This window comes from Bacillus rossius, chromosome 8 (assembly GCF_032445375.1).
Source record: "Bacillus rossius redtenbacheri isolate Brsri chromosome 8, Brsri_v3, whole genome shotgun sequence".
In the NCBI taxonomy this organism is placed as follows: domain Eukaryota; kingdom Metazoa; phylum Arthropoda; class Insecta; order Phasmatodea; family Bacillidae; genus Bacillus; species Bacillus rossius.
The window spans coordinates 32,193,133-32,205,526 of NC_086336.1; the positions used below are offsets into that span (position 1 = coordinate 32,193,133).

Sequence of the window (12,394 nt, forward strand, 5' to 3'; positions counted from 1 at the left end):
ATTATACGGACTTTCGCTAGGCTCAATTATCCCGTCCTGTAACATGTCCTGAACCTGGTCTAGGATGGTCTGTTTACCAACGTGGCTGTAGCTACCGGGTGGGATAAACATTGGCTCGTGAGGATGGGTCGGGATGGCATGCTCAGCTATGGTGGTACGTTTCAGCGGGTCCGCGGACGCAAACACATTACACTGGTGATCGAGGACCTGCTGGATGGTAGCACGAAACTCGGGGGGAACTCCGTGTTGGAACTCGTCGAGACTGACCTGGTTTACTGCTGGTGGAGTAGGCTTACCCAGCCCGTGGATGGTCCGCCGCCCCTGGGTGCCGACATGGACGCAGCCGGCCCGGATGTCGATGGCTGCGTGCTGCTCGTAGAGCCAGGGTAGCCCCAGAATGACGTCATCACCTAACTGCTCCACCACCAGCGCCGTCTTGACGGACCGTTGGTCCCGTACGTCCACCTCCAGCGTCGCGACGCCCTGGGTGTAGCAGGCGTCCCCCGTGGTAGCCAGCTGGAGTTGGCCCGGGTGGTGCTCGAAGTTGTCACGGCCGATCACGCGTGCCGCCACACAGTTGTGGCTGGCGGCGGTGTCAACAAGCGCGTGGACTGCGCGCCCGTTGACAACCACCGGAATGCGCAACAGGTCGGCCTCCGCCGCTCCCACGTGACCCAGGAGGGGCCCCGCCGCCGTAGGTCTGTTGTTGTTAGGTGAGGCGGGGGAGGTGGGCTGTCTTAGCGCGCCCCCCTGCCGTCCGTTTCCCGACGGCTGCTGCGCCGCAAAGTCAGGCCGGAACTTATTCCTCACCGGGCAGCTCTCGTGCCAATGGAACGTGCCTGGTGGACACGTGTGGCACTGAGGTGGTGGGCTGCCGCCGGTAGTCCGTCTCCGCCATGTCAGCTGCGCGTGGCCGCTCGGTCCGGGTTCGTCGCGCCTAGCTTGGTCTCGGGTGGGCGCCGTGTAGGGCACCAGCGCCTTGGTGTCGGCGGGCGTCGTGTCTTCCTGCTTGGTGCTCAGGGTGGCGTGGATCCTGGTCGGTCTGACAGCTCGTAGGTCCTGCTCTAAGACGCGCGCCTGTTGGACGTACTCCTCTGCCGGACGCCGCGTCATCGGGCGTAAATACGGGCGAAATTCCGGGCGCATCAGCTCAACTACCCGCTCCAGCACTCCGGCAGGTTCTTCTCCGGGAAACAGCCGCTTGTACAGACGTATTTTTTTCATGATAAACGCCTCCGCCGCCTCCATCGCGCCTTGCTCGAGACAATACAGCTCCGTCCGCACTCTCATCTCTGTCTTCACGTCCGCGAATCTGGCCTCGAACAATCTCGCGAACTCGGTCCACGGCATGTCATACTCCTGGACGATCTGCCACCACGTCTTGGCGTCGCCTTTGAGCGCGTGGCCCACCCTGTTCGCCCACTCACACTCCGGCACTCCGTAGCGATTCAGGCGTTCCCGACACGTGTGTACAAATCTCCGCGGATCGTCGCTGGTTCTGCCCGCAAATTCCGGTAGCTCCACGTGTCCTATGAGAGGTACCCTGCCCCGTGGTGTGTCGGCGGCGTCCCTCACCGGGCTGCGGCCTGACGGGCCCGCTATTCTCACGTGGTGGCACCACTGGCACGTGTACCACCCGTCTTGAAAGGAAATTATCTCGGACTTCGCGAAACACGCCGTGTGCTTGAACGCGCGACAGTTCCGGCACCAGCCTCCCTCCTGCGTCTTGCCCTCACACTCCGCATCCGTGCACTTCCCGTGTCCCGCCTCAAACTGATCCGCCCGTTCTGCCTGCTCGTGGTTCGGCTGCGTTTCATACTGTCCTACGCACACGCACGTGTCCGTCCACGAAGAAATCGCCGTCCCGCTCACCTGGCGCGGTCGCGCGCACATAACACAATATAAGCTATTCTTTTGAAACAAATCACTTGCCTTAATCGCGCCCGGGTTTTTGTCAAGTCCGTGGTTGTCCGACATGGTCGTGTGGTGGTGAGGCCGGTCCATTGCCTCTCTTCCCTTCGCTACGCGACGCGACGCGGATGGCGGTACACACACACACTGACCTGGCCCGGCTGCTGTTGTCGCGAGGAATGCGGCCACCTGGCTGCTCGCAGCGAATTCCTGGAAGCGCGCGCCCGGCTGGTCACGTGGCCGGCGCGCCAGAGTCCCGCTATGCGCTCCGCGCGAACAATAGTTCCAGCGCGAACTTTAGTTCCGCGCGCTCCGCGTAACAACCGCCTATCTCACACGCTCGTACAGGTCTGGTTTTCGCGGAAGATGTAACTCGCCCCACGCTCTTGGGCGCCATTTGAGGGCTGATCGCGCATTGCCGGTGATTTTGAGATGTTAACTATGGGCGCCACCACGTGGAAGGGCACGTGGACCCGGCGGAGTCTCTCGCTCAGGGCGTGACGTAGCCCAAGTGGGGACGAGTTACCAGCCCTTTCTATCCTAGCTACCCAGACCTGGCCCGCTCTAGGCGTCGGGCACGCCACACTCCTAGACTCACTCACCACGTGATTAAATAAATACTCACTTTATATTTATTTTCCAGATTTAATTTCACTAACACGTCTCTCTACACGCCCGTTACACGTTACACATTACACGGTTAAAAAGCCTGAGGCACGAATCGGTTTAGGTGAAGGCATGGTCCGCACACGTGGCCATGCTGCAAAGTTTACTTATTACACGATTGCTGAAAACTCGACTGAGACAATTAATTAATTAAACAGTCCGCTGACCGAGAGCTGCCCCGAGGATGACGTACGAAAGAGATTCAGAAATAATTAACGAGACAGAATTACTTGGTCAGTGCTGAACAAAGGTTGAAGTCCCCGGGGTGCTGGCGCGTCTGCTCTCGGTCAGTGATGAAGATGGACTGGGCTGAGCTCATCGCTCGCAGGTGGCAACATGGCGCCCTTCGCGCCAACACAATTACCGTTACTATATTCTACGATTCCGTGCCCCGGCGACAGTTGGGTAAATTACAGATAAACATTAAAAAATATATAAAAATTACTGACAATGGAAAGTTCGTTACTATTTACTTATTTAATGACAATTTATGTAAAAGCATTCCTACCCTCGTCCAAGTCCGTGCCTGTTCGGGTCCGCCCGGGCAACGTCTATAGTTATTTAAGGTAACCTATTTAAATTAAAGAAAACACAAGTAAATTGCACAACACTGGGGCAAAGACGAATGAAAACAAAAAGGGTTTACAAATAATATTAAAACGTAGCAAATTAGGGGTGCGGCGCACTGCAGCTAAGCGCCCTCTTGTGGTAGTTCGTGGCGCGCAATTCAAACACACGACTACGTACATGGCGGTACAAATGCCGGGGAAGGGGAGGGAATGTTGAGGAAACGGAGACTGACTAGGCTCATGGGGCGTAGCCCCGGCTGACGTCAACACATACTTAAAAATCTCTTAAATTAAACACAGTTTTTCATTCCAGGATAGCCCTGTGGACTTTACCCTTTAAGATGGAGTGGGTCCAGAGAAGAGTAATATGTGGGAGGAGATGAAATGAGGAAACTGGGGTGGTTGGGAAATGGCAAAGAATTAGGCCCTTGGAGCCGGACAAAGATAGTACGTAGGTGAAAGTTGTGCAAGTACTGATTTAAGTGTGGTATTGGTGGTGCTGACAATTATATTGATGTTTATTTCATGCCATTCTGCACTACAATTATATGCAACAGACGTCAGGTTGTAACTAAATCATGTTGATGAAATAAAGCGTTAAAACAAAATAAACAAAAACAATTAGATTATAGGTCACAGTGTGATAGTAGGTAAATAATACCTTCAAGGTCCAGAGGTTGAGGTTGAGAATTGAGATAAAGGCAAATGCTTGTTATAAGGGAAGCAAATTAGAATATAAGCAGTAGGAGACCTTCTCTCAGCTGGGCATCAGCTAAGCGACACTAGGTAATATACCATTATAATTTTAGTCTCTTATTTAAAAATTTTTTTTGTTAGATTTAACTGTTATTAGCCATTATTAGGGTGATGCACAGTTAGGAGAGTATCAAAAATTCAATTACCAGAGCTACTCTTGCATTAACTATGACAGTCCTAGTAAATTGCAGCCTCAGTGTTTGTCAAATAGTGTCAAAGGGAAAGAGTGAGAAAATTTTGTAAGGCCCAAAGGTTTAGAATTAAAGAGCTCTGAAGCCAAACAGTTTTAGTAGTATTCTGTGCACAAAGTTGAAACTGTATTTTTGTTAGAGAAGTCAAAATATCATAATTTCTGGAAAAAAAATTAAATATGTTCTTTCTTTTGCAGATGTGCTTTACCTTTAAGAATCAAAAGATGGCTGACTGATTCCAGAGTGTTTGACTACTATTACAGTGAGAAAAAACAAACTGTACAATAGACAGAGAAATTGAAGAAGGAAAAATCTTTACATTTGTGGAGTTGCTGAAAATATGGCTTATTCACCAGGTAGGAATAATCTACCACAAGAAACAAGCACGCCTCTCAAAAAAGAAATTAAGAATAATGCAATTTCAACACCAAAAGTAAATACTGCTCCTGTGGATTGTCAAAATGTGGTTGCAGATTTTAAAGCATTCTTGGATGAGCTTGATATTGATGAAAGTAACAATAATAAATCAGATGATACAAATGACTCCACACTAGAGGAAGAACTAAGTAAACTTGAAACTACTCTGAAGAATATCGAACTCGAGCATTCAGTGGGTGACTCTGAGGAAAATGACAAGCATTCTGACTGTGAAGTTTTTAATAGCGCCAATGCACAACTTCCAGTCTTGCATGAAGTTGTGAAAACTGCAGACATTATAACCCAAGAAGATTTTAATAATATATCTCCGAAAATATTAAATGATAAATTATTGGAAGATGTTTTAAACCATAATCCTGCTAAACACATTCCAGAAATTGAATATAGAGAGGATATCAAGGCTTCTGATTGTACAAATGACAAATCTGGTGATTCTGTATCAGTTTTTGAAGTTTTATCTGATACCAGGAGTAACACAGATTTTCTTAGTACATCTCTTCAAGACATCCAGCAAAGTAAGCATGTATCGGGAGACAATTGCAAGCATCCTAACTTTAAAACAGAACTTAAATGTTCCAAACCAGTGTGTAGAGTTTTGCCAAAATCCATCAGTGAATCAGATTTTATAATTTTGGATAAGTGTGGTGGAATGTCTGTCAACACATGTACCACCATAGAAAATGAAGATGTTTCAAGTAATGATTATTTTTTTCATGACATGGAGGAAAGTAAACATGAATGTGGAGTTAATAGTAAACTTCCTGAATGTATGGATGAAATTATTGGATCCAAGCATGTCTCTGTAGATGTTCCAAACACTAGCAGTGAAGCTGACTTTCAAATCTTAGATGTGTCTGAGATTTCAGTCCTAACACCTAATAAAATTTCAAATGAAGATGTTTCAGATAATATAAAATCTCTTCAGGACACCCAGGAAGGTAAACAAGAGTATCAAGAGAATAGCAAGCATCCTGTCTATAAAGGTGAAAGTAGTGGTACCAAATCAGAATTTTCAGTCTCACTGCAAACCATTTGTGGAGAAAACAGCATCCTTACATTGGATGAATGTGGTGAAATTTCAGCCACAGTATCTGAAAACCATTCAGATAACAATGCTGTTAATTATGATGATTCAGTTCTTATTATTTGTGAAGTTATAAAAAATTCAGATCAAGATGATGCAACAGCATTAAAGAAAAGTAATATTTCTGATAAGTCCATCATTTCGAATAAAGTAAAGTATAATGACACCCCACTTAAAGAAGCTGATGAAGAAATGGGTAGTGTAACTCTCAGTTCTGCTATCAATAATATTGGTATGTCTTGTCTAAAGGATGACATTTCATCAGTGGAATCAAATGATGAAATACATATAGTTGCTGAAATAAAAGCTCCTAGTTTACAAACTTATGAAGAGTGTATGAAAATGGCCAGAAAAAATACCAGTTCTGATAGTACCGAAGATAAAGCCAGAATTGATTTGGCAACGGTTGAGCAGCCTCCAAGTGAAGAAATCAGAAGTCCTCGAAAGTGTTTGAATGGTGTGAACACAGCAAATGAAATTGAGATCAGTTGTTCTGCATCTGTGAACTCAAAACTTTCTGTTCAGGATGACGCGGACCGGAATAAGGAGAACATTCTCGATAAGCCTCAGGTAGACGAAGCAGCTGCGAAAAATAGTGATTCTGCGACCAAGAAGGATGTTGTCCGCATTGCAGAAGAATTCATCAGCCACGACCCAGAAGAGAACAGGGATAACAACAACGAGAAATGGGAAGAGCTGCGAAAGCTCACGACGAACCCAGAGCGCTATAGAGCCTTGCGCAAACGCTGGCAAAACATTTCCAACCCAGATCCCAATAAGAACTTGACCACTCGACGGTGTTTCAGAAAGAACTTCATCAGGAAGAAGTTGATTGCGAAACACGGCCTAAAAAGAGCCCACAACGCCGAGAATGCAAAGATAGACAACACAGACGAGTCGTTGCGAAAACTACGCAAGCGCAAGTGCCAAGGAAATGCGTACGGGGAACCAGGCGAGAAGAGGGCGAAAACGTATCCCTGCACAATCTTGTATGACGAGCAGATAGCCGAAGTGACAAATACCATGCGCAACGAGCTAGTCAGTGTTAACGAGGCAGAACACGAAGCTTTAAGAAAACTAAATTTTCTGCAGAATTTGGAGCAGGAGAAGTTGAGGTACAGGGAAGGATACCTTTACAGCCTGACGCCGTATGCTCAGCAGCTTAGGAACAGGCAAGAAACGGTAAGAAAATATCAATTTAATTTTTTTTAATTTGGTGCAAGATGTAATGGCATGGATTTTTTCTATAGAGAGCCATGAAGGTTTTCTAAATTTTTCTTTAAGAAAGGAGCCTTGATTTTTACTTTGTTTTATGGTACCTATGTATTGTATTTGCAGATAATTTGCAAAATTTATAATCCATTTTTACTCCAGTGAAGGGTTTTTAAATGTGTTTTTTTCTAAAGATTTACCCCATTATTGAAATTTCTGTGTATATATTAATTCCTTTTTGGTATATAAAAAAACTTTAATACTAAAAACCTTGTCCATTACCTTTGTTATATAGGCCCAATTGCACAGTCATATCTTAAGGCAAAGGAGAGCATTTATTCATTTCATTAACCTGCAAAGTTTTACCTAAGGTGTCCTTCCTTAGGGACCGTCCATTAATCACGTGAGGCTCGAAAAGGGGGGGGGGGGGGGGTCGGGAAAAATCACGAAATATCACAAGTAGGGAGGGGAGGTGTAGAGCGATATCACGTGTATTTGTTTTTTTCGGGCGATTTCTACTTATATGACTTTCCTGTATTATTTTTATGCCAGTGAGAATAAACCTGCAACCTTAATGTGTGTCTGGACATTTTCATCACTGTGCTTAATTTTTCAGAATTAAATTAGATTATACCTATATTTAAAGATAATATTCTAAAATGTTTAAAAATATTTTGTACCAAAAAAAAATACACGTGATTTATTGGGGGGGGGGGGGGGTTGGGGGTAGTCTAAAACATCACCACAAATCACTAGGGGGGAGGGGGGGTTAAAAAATTGCTAAAAAAAAATCACGTGATTAATGGACGACCCCTTACCTTACTGTGCTAGCCGATCTTTCGCTTTGACCTTAAACCACTTAAATTTTCTAACACACAACCTGGCTTGAGGTGAATTCACTCCTAAAAAAAGTGTTCAAGTGTGACTGGTTCCTATGTATCTATTAGTATAATCAGGACTAATTTACATTGACTATATATGATCATAAAAAAAATTTTAATTGTAAATTTAGTACTTACCTAGTAGGTAGGTATACAGATACATTAGCTAATTGTATTTTGCAAGTAACATGTAAAACTTTTAAATTTTCTCCAATACAATAAATATTTTTAGTTCTATTAATATAATATATTCATAAAAACAGCATTTTTCATTTGCAAAAAATTATAAAATATTTTATATTTGAACTGTAGGTACCTACTTATTTATATTTGTACAATTCTGTGTAAGATTTGTTTATTTTCCAAGATCAAAATAAATGTTTTGATTGATTTTATTCTAGTTTGAACCAAAATATATTTATTCTGAAACATATATTTTTATATTTAACTTAACAAAATTTTGCATAAAAATTTCGCTTTCTCTGGATATTTATTTGGAAGAGGGAGAAAAAAACATTTTTTTATAAAAATGTACAATAATTCAAATGAAGTGGCCTGTCATTGGCTGTGCAATTTGAATAATGTTTTGTAGTATACCTTGCTAAACCCTATCTTTATTTTTTAGGTATATTTCAAAGAAATACTACATACCTTACCATGGGGAGACTTACGGAAAATTTTTATATAGTTTTTCGTTTCATGGTTCATAGACCCCAAATCCATCATCAACTCAAAAGTATTTATATAGATAGATATGTATCACAATTTTGTGGACACTCTTAACTGTCACAATTTTTCTCAAATCGCTTCCAATTTGATACATAAAATCTAGTAGTGGTAAATATCGGTCGAGTTCGTTAATGGGCAATATCCGACCAAAGGGGTAAAATGGGTAAAGATTTTTTGAAAAACAGAAAAATCTTTTGTCTGAATAAGTTTTTGATACGACCAACCATAACTGCAAGGGGTTGAAAAAGAAATCATAACTCTGTTTGTAGCCATAACATCAAATTTGTACAAATTATGTATTAAACTTATGTATAATTTTTATCTAAAACTTTTTGTCTGAAACAATTTTTGATTATATGAACCTTTGCTGCAAGGGGTTGGAAAATAATGGTTAAAATTTAAAAAAAAATTCATAACTCTCTTGGTAGCAGTACTATCATATCCATTCAAATTGTTCGTAATTCTTATAATTTTTATCCAAAACTTTTGGTTGAAACAATTTTTGATAAGACAAACCGTTGTTGTAGGGGGTTAAAAAATAAAAGGTAGAATTTAAAAAAATTCATAATTTACGTTCCATGTGCACTGTTAAATCTATTCTGTTTTACTGTAAAATCTTAAATTATTATCTACAACTTTAGACTGAAATAATTTTTTATACAGCCAACCATTACTGCAAGGGGTATAATAAACAACGATTGGAAGTCAAAAAAAATCATAACTCCCTTCATAGGCACAACATCGAATTCATTAAAATTGTTTATTAATCTTATAATTTATATCTAAAACTTTTGTCTGAAACAATTTTTGATAGTACATACCATTACTGAAATGGGTGAAAATAACAAGGGTAGAAAAACAATTTTTTTTTTTTTTTTAATCCATTTACTTTCATTTCCATTGTAATTTATTGTAAAACACCTAACCTTTATCTAAAACCTTTGGCTTGAACAATTTTCAATGAAACAAACTATTACCGTAAAAACAGGGGTTGAAATTAAAAAAAATTAACTTGTTTAGTATCAAATTCGTCAGAATTTATTAATAATCATCATAATGTTACCTTAAAAAAAATTTATACGATCTCATATTAGTGCAAGGGATGAAAAATAGTGTTTGAATAAATTAAATAATTGCATGACTACCTTAATAATCATGCTATGAAATTTGTTAAGACATTCAATGCTGAATGCATTAAGTTTAAAAAAAAATTGGGTGTGTGTACCTATGTACGCTCGTGAGAAGTTTTTATTAAATGTTTTATTAAATTTATTTCTTTATTTTGTAAGTATTTAATAACCAATAATAAATATTTAACATTAATAATTTAATAATATTTAGTATTAATTACATTAAATATTAATATTTTAATTTATATCAATAAATAATACATACGGATAGTTAAACAATTATATTGGAGCACTTGAAAAAGTATATAAGCACAATTTTTTTACTAATATTTACTAATAGTAAATAATATTAATCAAAATATTCAATTTAAATCACTACTGAATATATTTTACTAGCACATATAATTCGCACTTGTATGAAACTAAACACGTGTTGTGAATGTAGAAACTAGAAACATGTGGATAAATATTATAAATATGAAAACAGTGATCAGAGGTGACGAGCGTGCCAACATGCGCGACTAATAGAGGTTCTATTTCTATTTTGTTGGTGGCTTTTTTTTCGAGACTTAATGAGTGGTTTAGCGGGCAGCTTCAACCTGTTAATTTTGTGTTACAGTGATGCGCGCGCATCTTAAAATTTTACTCATCATTTTTTCATAATGCACTTAAAGAAGTATAACTTCAAAAACATTCAAAATGTTTTTTCTGCATGGAATATGAGAAAATAATCAATCTTTTTTGAATATCACAGACAGAGAAAATCTGTAAAACTGGGAGAACTCAGGAAATTGAAAAAGTAACTTCAAAACCTGGAAAACAAAGTGAAACTGTCAATATTCAAGTACAGAACAGTATCAATAATTTTTGATACTAAGCTGTATCCTAATGTTTTATAAACAAATGTATTTTAATCATAAAGTTGTGTGCCATTATTAATATATCTCTGATTTTCACTAACATTAACTAAATGTAAGAGATGCATACAACTGTGAATTAAATTGAAGAGCAATCAAATAAATATCTTTAGTCTTCCACATGATCACAGTCAATAAGGTATTGTTTCTAAGTTTCATCAAACAAATATATTAGTTTTATTTTTCACACTGTGACAGTATTGGTTACGTAATGTTTATGGAAATTACGGCATTGCAAACTGTATGTTTTACAGTAAAACATATATCTGTGTATAAGTGTGGTTTAATAATAATTTGTGTTGTAATACAGCTGTTTAACTTTAAGGTGCTAAAGGAGCCCTGATTTTTGTTGTGTTTTGCAGATGATTTACAAAATTCATAATCCATTTTTACTCCAGTGAAAGGTTTGCAAATATATTTTGGCTAAACGTGTACTCTATCATTGAAATAACTCATTTTATATATATATATATAAAATTCCCTTTTTAGTATAATATCTTAACATATGTTATATGGGACAGGAAAATCTTGGAAATTGGCTGAAGTAAGAGTGTTTGAATCCTGTGTTATACTACGTATTTTATTTTCATTCAAATTTAATTGATTTTGTTTTCAACAGGAAACACTTGTTGCGTTAGAATACTTTGAGAAAGAAAAAAAGAAAATTGAAGATATGAGGTTTGCAGAACTCTCAAAATTAAAAGCAGCAGCTGATGAAATACATGCTTTTCACTCGTTTTACAACGGTATTACAGAAGACAATGTAAATACCCTTTTACTGACTGAAGAACAGGTCTTGCATCTCCGAGACATTGAAGACTACTATAATAAAATGACAGTGGTTTATGATGTTGGTAATGTCTAGTTCCTGCTGCTGAGTACGTATATAGTTTTTGTTAGGAGATTTACACTTTTGAATGTTTTGTTCTCAGTTTTATATAAAAAAAAATTCCATTAATATTCTCTACAAGTGATTTATGCATTTGTAATTAGTTTTGTATTCTATGCCAGTATTTTATATTCCTGGCACCAAGTTACAATATGTTGTTATTGTTTGAAATGTTAAGTTTTATCATAACTACTGTTTGACCAAAGCATATAGATTCAGCTAATTATTTAAAAGTAAACATTTTCTCATAAGTAAGATTAATGAAAAGTTTTCAATACAACAGTTAAATTTCTCTTGTTATTTAGTTATTATTTTTCTGCTATAGATAAGTATAATAATTCATGTTGTTTGTTTCTTCTGTATACATTTGTGTATAAATAATGGAATATAGTGCCATCTAAATACATTCCATTTTAAGGTGCTCATTAAAAAAAATGTATAATTCTAAGAAATTTTAAGACTGATGATGCTTGCTTTCACAAAATTACATTGTGAAATAAACTTAATGCCTTGTAAAATAAATTGTTCTTAAATTTATTTGTATTCCTATTAAAGTGCCTAATTTTTTACATTTACAAGTGTGTGTTTATTTAAAGGGCTCTGGTTCTATATGCAGAAATCTAAATGTAATTTCGGTTGCATGTAATGTTTGCTCTTTGGAAATTGTGATCTGGGAAAACACACATATATTTACCATTTAACAGTTAGTATGCCAAAATTAAATTTTTTAGTCTAAAAAAAAATCAAATTAAAAATATATTTTAGGGTAATGTGGCTTCAAATTTTTTGCTTTTTGGAAATTGCCATGTTTATTCACCCTCTGTTTACAGTCATGATTACAAGTCACAATTTTGATGTCTTTAATCAAGTTATAATTTTTTTTTCATTCTAAGTGAAAATAATCTTTCCAGTTTTTGTAGTTTTCTCCCCCCTTGTAAAATTATATATATATATATATATATATATATATATATATATAAATTTCTTCAACTTCTATTTAGAATTATTAAAGAAATTTTTT

At 38.5% G+C, this 12,394-nt stretch overlaps 1 protein-coding gene across 1 annotated transcript in view; it reads left to right on the top strand.

Annotated features, from left to right (window-relative positions):
* The window catches only part of LOC134534711 (uncharacterized), a 29,301-nt gene extending 17,353 nt beyond the window's left edge, over positions 1 to 11,948 (top strand). Inside the window, exons 2-3 of the mRNA XM_063373188.1 lie at positions 4,291 to 6,797; positions 11,104 to 11,948. Of these exons, the coding sequence (XP_063229258.1) occupies positions 4,434 to 6,797; positions 11,104 to 11,349 (2,610 nt within the window). The 5' untranslated portion in view covers positions 4,291 to 4,433 and the 3' untranslated portion in view covers positions 11,350 to 11,948. The remainder of the gene's footprint in view (positions 1 to 4,290; positions 6,798 to 11,103) is intronic.
* Positions 11,949 to 12,394: the final 446 nt, after the last annotated feature.